Source organism: Helianthus annuus, chromosome 12 (genome assembly GCF_002127325.2).
Source record: "Helianthus annuus cultivar XRQ/B chromosome 12, HanXRQr2.0-SUNRISE, whole genome shotgun sequence".
NCBI lineage: Eukaryota > Viridiplantae > Streptophyta > Magnoliopsida > Asterales > Asteraceae > Helianthus > Helianthus annuus.
The window spans coordinates 57,435,542-57,441,846 of record NC_035444.2 but is presented as its reverse complement, the minus strand read 5'-3'; the positions used below and the strand labels follow the sequence as shown (position 1 = coordinate 57,441,846).

The 6,305-nt window shown below is 35.0% G+C and overlaps 1 protein-coding gene across 1 annotated transcript; it reads right to left on the bottom strand.

The window, feature by feature from the left end:
- Positions 1-3,026: 3,026 nt before the first annotated feature.
- Positions 3,027-5,924, bottom strand: LOC110895022 (chaperone protein dnaJ 16). The gene is made up of 11 exons (XM_022142280.1): positions 5,533-5,924; positions 5,156-5,279; positions 4,996-5,078; positions 4,662-4,773; positions 4,483-4,587; positions 4,341-4,391; positions 4,146-4,235; positions 3,950-4,055; positions 3,716-3,864; positions 3,580-3,633; positions 3,027-3,460 (listed from the first exon to the last, which is right to left on the bottom strand). The coding sequence occupies exons 1-11, from the start codon at positions 5,667-5,669 to the stop codon at positions 3,290-3,292; spliced, it is 1,182 nt and encodes a 393-aa protein (XP_021997972.1). The 5' UTR covers positions 5,670-5,924; the 3' UTR covers positions 3,027-3,289.
- Positions 5,925-6,305: the final 381 nt, after the last annotated feature.

Below are 6,305 nucleotides of genomic sequence, written 5' to 3'. Positions count from 1 at the left end.
CACTTCAGGATCGCATGGTGACACTGTCCAATCTGAGGGCACACCGTATGTTAGACGTTCTTCTAGAAGTGTTAATTTGCCTAAAAGATTTGATGAGTATGTTGTAGAGGGCAAAGTGAAGTATGGTATAGAAAAGTCTGTGAATTATTCTAGTTTGTCGATTGATAATTTTTGTTTTGTGTCAAACTTGAATAAAACTTGTGAACCTGCATGTTTTACTGATGCAATAAAAGATCCTAGGTGGGTAGATGCAATGAATAAGGAAATGGAGGCATTATATAGAAATGGTACTTGGGTTTTGGTAGATTTGCCAAAGGACAGAAAAGCCATAGGTTGCAAGTGGATTTACAAAATTAAATACAAATCTAATGGTGAGGTTGAGAGGTTTAAGGCCAGATTAGTGGCCAAAGGTTATAGTCAACGTGAAGGGATTGATTTCGGAGAAACTTTCTCTCCTGTGGTAAAAATGGTCACTATTAGATGTGTATTAAGTATGGCTGTTAAGAATAATTGGCAAATGTATCAATTGGACATTAATAATGCATTTCTCTATGGTTCGATTACAGAAGATGTGTATATGAAGTTACCTCCTGGATATTTTCCTGAAAATGAAACTAGGGTTTGCAAGTTGGTTAAATCTTTGTATGGGCTGAAACAAGCCCCTCGGAAGTGGAATGAAAAATTGAATGAAACCTTGTTTAAAATGGGTTTTGTGCAGAGTTTGTGTGATCATTCTATGTACATTCTGTCTGCTAAGTCTGTGTTTGTTGTGCTGTTAGTATATGTTGATGACATAATTGTCACTGGAAATTCTGATGTTGAGATTGTTAAAATTAAAAAGCAATTAAGTGACAGTTTTCAAATTAAAGATTTAGGTGTGTTAAAGTATTTCCTAGGTATTGAGGTGATGTATGTTGATGATGGTGTATGTTTGAATCAGCGTAAATATTGCCTTGAGTTACTTAGTGAATTTGGATATCTTGGTGTTAAACCAGTTAACACACCCATAGAACAAAGTCATATTATTGCTAATAAATTGAGTCTAAATCAAAGTGTTGTTAAAGATGTCACGAATTTTCAGAAATTGATTGGTAAGCTTATATATCTGTCCATAACCAGACCGGATATAAGTTATGCCGTTCAATTTCTTAGTCAGTTTATGCATTCCCCTCAAGAGTGTCATTTGCAAATTGCACTTAGACTATTAAAATACTTGAAGATGTCTCCAGGTAAAGGAATTTTGTTTAGAAGGGAAAATGATTTGGTTTTAAAGGGGTTTGTGGATTCTGACTGGGCCAAATGTTTGGCCACTCGAAAGTCTGTTACTGGTTATGGGATTTTCTTAGGTAGTTCACTTATATCTTGGAAATCGAAAAAACAAAGTGTTGTTGCTAGATCAACTGCAGAAGCAGAATATAGGGCTATGTGTTCTGCATCTTGTGAAGTGATATGGGTTTTAAATGTGTTAAAAGAGTTAGGTGTTGATTGTAAATTGCCTGTTCAGTTATTTTGTGATAGTCAATCTGCCATCTCTATTGCTTTTAACCCTGTATTTCATGAACGGACAAAACATTTTGAGATTGATTTGCATTTTTTGAGAGAAAAAATTGCAAATGGTGTTATTGTTCCTGAAAAGGTTATGTCTGAAGATCAGTTGGCTGATCTGTTTACCAAAGGGTTAAACAGTTTGCAGCATGATAGTTTGTGTAGTAAGTTGGGAATGTTGGACTTGTTTGCTGGTTAAACTGTATGAATGAAGGGGGGATGTTAAAATGTAACATGTTTACATTTATTATTTTCTCTTGTTAATTCATACAGTTTATGTTTAAGTTATTGGGCTCATTGATGTATTGTTGGGCTTGTGTTGTGGGCTGTTGTTCAACTGGCTATGTCGGTTGTTGGTTTTGGGCTCAAAAGTTGTTGCAACTAATCATGTTCCAAGTTTGTATTTTGTACATTGTTCAGGGGTGAATGTGGAAGATTTCAGGGACTTATGTGTAACATTGCTAGATATTTTATATAAAAGGCTGGTTGTTGTTGATCTAGGGTTTCCAGATCATTCTGTTCACTCTCTCACATCTCACTTTCCTGTTCGTTTATTTCTCTGGATTCGTGTTGAAGGTCTGGAGCTTGTTGAAGATCTGATGTTGATCTTCTTTTAGTTGTTTGTTGTATAGTTAGATCCTGTGGATCTTCGTCTGTTTGGTTGTATCGTTTCATATGATCAACTGATTTATCATCAGTTGATCTATTGTTCTTGTATTGTTCTTCGATCTTACATTTTGTAAGATCAAGGGTGGTTGGGTGTTTTTCTGGGTTGGTAAATAATAAAAGTTTTATGTCACCGTTTTATCGCTATTTCTGGTGTTATTGTTGTTGATTGCTTTGCATAAAACTCTTTATACCAATTTTACAAATACACATGTCTATAACCTAGTACAATTTATAACATAGTACAATTGATAAAGAAAGTAACTTATGTTCTAATAACCAAAGGGTTTTTGTCCTAATGCCATGGTATCAAAGTCTTGAATAAGATTTAGCCTTTCCATATAGTGAGAGTTCAAATCTCATTAGTAACAAAAATTTAAGCCGTTATAAAATAACTATGTTCTAATAATGGTCTAGGTAGATGTTTAAAACTTAAATAAATATAGTTTACATTTATTACTTTACCCTTTGAATGAAGTGAGAAAAATTTTTTGGTGACACAATATAATGTATTATCTTGTTATGAATTTGGATAGACGATCTCACCTAAAAAGAATTGAAGCCTTCACATGGACAGTTGATGGTTGTCGTTGTTATACCAGACATCCTTCCTGTTCCTATTTCTATCATTTTGAAATTTTTTATTATTCTTTTCCATTTCCTAAAATTAAAAATTATAACATGTATATTAAATATGTCTTAAAAAAACAAAGGTTACCAAGAAAGGTATTTTGAAATTTTCGCCTTTTGTCAAAAAAAAAAAAAAAAAAAAAAAAAAGGAAAGAAAGAAAGAAAGGTGTTGACTTTTTGCTATGTGTCGTAAGAAAGGTGTTGACTGGAATAAGTAAGTTGGCCTAGCTAATTTACAACTGCATATATTGTTTTAAAATACCAGAAACAAAAAGCACAACACAAAAGGAAAACAAGTATATAGATTTTAGCAGCTATACACCCGGCCGGCCCGGCACGGCCCGACCATATTCGTTATTCGGAAACATGGTCATGGTCTTGTGCAGTTGTACACACCTGCTCATATTTAGACCGGTGAGTTTTATCTTTCTGTAGACTCTTAACTCGTTCAAGGCTTTCTCTTGTCCACCTTTACATGAAGATTATACCACTTTTTCTTTGCCTTTTTGTCGTCTTTCAAAATAACCCGTTTTTTACTACTACTGCTACTGCTATTTATTTGTGGGGCGGTTGTGTATGAAGCTTGTATCTCGTGTCTTTGTTTAAGAAGCTCGTCGATCTACAAGATAGAATGATAGATACCCTTTATCAACCACAAATCTTAGTATGTAATAATTAAGACGCAATTTGAAATAAGTAACTTTAAACAGTTTGCAAAAGCATGTCTGAATTCAATACCGTTTGCATTTCTTTTGTGTATCTGCTTGTCATATCCGTGAATTGTGCAAGAACCTGAGAGAGAATGCATCAGCAAATTTTATAACGAAATTAAAAGAAAATACAGATGTAGTATTCTTCAACGTCTAAACCAAACCTGTCTATATTCCGTTTCAAATTTGGAGATTTCCGTTCGTTTCGTAGAAATATGTGCTTCCACAGCACGCAGATTCTCCTTTTCGTTAACAAAAGAAGCTGTAGAAAGAATCTCAATTGTGTAGCTAGCACTTTTAAAGAAATTATCGCCTGTAAACAAAAAGACCTTTGTCAGATATGCAAACATAAGACGTTTTTTTTATTTAAAAAAAAAAAGAAAAATCATAAATCTAACCATAAACAGCGAATGTATGAACGCCAGCTTTTAATTCGGTAATTTCACAGGGCTGAAATCCTTCCAGCCTCCTAAAGAAAGCAGTATCCGGATCCTTCTTAGCCATCTGGAGCCACTCATCAGACGAATATATAAGTTGAAATGAGCTACATACAAGCTGTAAGAGTAAGATAACTGAGTGTGTGTTGGTACTCACTAAGCTAGACTGTTGATCCAATTTATAGACAGGAAAACCAAGGAAATACATTCCAGCAATAGTCACCTTTCCTTTTTTTGCACTATCTTCCTGAAATGGGAAAAATCATAAACTTCAGTTTTATATATAACTTTAATAATATAATCACATTATTAAAGTACTAAAACACAAGATATAAACAAGTTTACTGCACACCTGCAGAGCAAGATTCAGTCCACCGTTTTCGTCCCGCTCAAAGTATAAAAGCTGCAAAACAGATATCTTATTAGTCAACGTGTCAAACCATGGACACTAATGTAAATGCATAGAGAAATCATTAACTCATATAATTACGAACCTTGAACTTGCTCTTTTCTGCTGATTGCACTCGGCAAACTATTCCAGCCTGTGCTTCCTTCTCGGTTATCCTAACAGAAAAGAAATGGGCAGATTGCTTTTCGACCTGTTAACAAATGTGAGATGCCATATGAACACACACAAATGAAATAAAATATAATAATGGAAGCAGAAACAAACCTTTCTAGAAACAGGCTTCCCCAAAGCAAGGGGATGGGTCGGGACTGTACCATTTATAGCCTCCTCTAACACGGTTGCTGATACAAGAGTTTTTATTGGAACTCCAAGTTTGCTGTCACATTTCCAAAAAGAAGAAACTTAAATTAGGAGTTTTTATAGTAACTCTGTTGGGTTAATCGAGTTTGTTCACGGGTCACACAGGTTGCAGGTTACATGTTTCAGTTCGGGTCAGCGGGTCCGATCTGAACTGGGTCGTATACATATATGGTTCAGGAAAACTGGGCCTGAACCAACAAACTCGGCATGAATAAAATGAAATGAATCAAGAAAAAACCTAAAAAATGCAGCAACCATGGTACTCATAGCTCCCAAACTTGAAAGATCAAGCTCCAAATCCTGGGTTTCAGCTTCAATCGCCTGAGTACAAGATTATACTGTCAGCACGAATTATTACATATTAAAATTCAAATTCAAATTCAACAGTGGAATGTTACCTCAAAACCAGCACTGTCATACTGGTTCCGTTTATCGGGATCAGATAATATATTATATGAATATGTGATCTCCTTAAACATATCAGCAGCTTTAGGGTCATTTGCATTCTTGTCAGGATGGTACCTAAGATAAAACATCAACAAACATATTTTTGAGACTCAAAAGTCCAAATCAAAGATTAAAAAAAGGCAGATTATAAATTTACATGAAAAGGGAACAACAAGTATTTATAGGCAGCAGCAATTATAAATTGGCAACCCATTTATTACAGACAGATTTTGCAACCAACATCTTAAAACTGAATCTTGTAAATAGCTCAATCACAACAACAACACAAGAAGAATATTCAGAATATATAATAGGGAAAAGAAGATACTTCAAAGCCAATTTACGGTAAGCGGTTTTGATTTCTTGATCTGTGGAGCTAACAGAAACACCAAGAACCTCATATGGGTCTCTCCTTAATTGATTTTCTCCCTTATTCTTCTCCGATTTCGATCTGTGACCCGGCATTTTGAAAACCCTAAAATGTTTTCAAGATAAAACGAAGGTTTCTTGACAAAAATCTTTGTTATGAAGAAGAAGAAGAAAGAAACGGCATTTGGGAGACACCCTTTAAAGGAAAGAAACAGATCAGAGCCCCCTTTGATTTGCTGGCTCGTTGGAGGAGAAAGATGTAAGCTTTCTTTTCTTGGAAAACAAAATTGGAAATCATAGAAATGGAGGGGAAATTAGTTGGAACTCTTTGCTTTTCATCTAATATCTTATTATGTTACAATACACACCCTTAACATATATATTACTACGCTTTTGTTCCTATTAAATTATTCTACAAAAACTTCTAATTATAAGAAGTATAAAAAGGATTTATAGAGTGATAAATATCCAATAACCTAAAACCTAAATACACTACATCACCACCCAAAACCTAAACACCCACCATCACTCCACCACCACCCAAAAACCTAAACCCCCCACCCCCACCCAAAAACCTAAACCCCCCCCCCCCCCCCCCCCGCAAAAATAAAATAAAAATAAAAAAAACTACACCTCACAAAAAAAAACCTAATCTCCCCCCCCCCCCCCCTACGCCAAAAAACCTAAAAAAAAAAAAAAAAACTAACCCCCTCACCCCCCCCCCCAAAAAAA

Bases quoted from the DNA above. Each gene is read 5' to 3' on its own strand.
- LOC110895022 (XM_022142280.1), bottom strand. From the start codon at position 5,669: ATGCCGGGTCACAGATCGAAATCGGAGAAGAATAAGGGAGAAAATCAA. The intron at 4,588-4,661 runs GTTTGTTTCTGC...ATTTGTTAACAG, and splicing joins GGAAGCCTGTTTCTAGAAAG to GTCGAAAAGCAATCTGCCCA. The intron at 4,392-4,482 runs GTTCGTAATTAT...TCTGTTTTGCAG, and splicing joins CAGAAAAGAGCAAGTTCAAG to CTTTTATACTTTGAGCGGGA.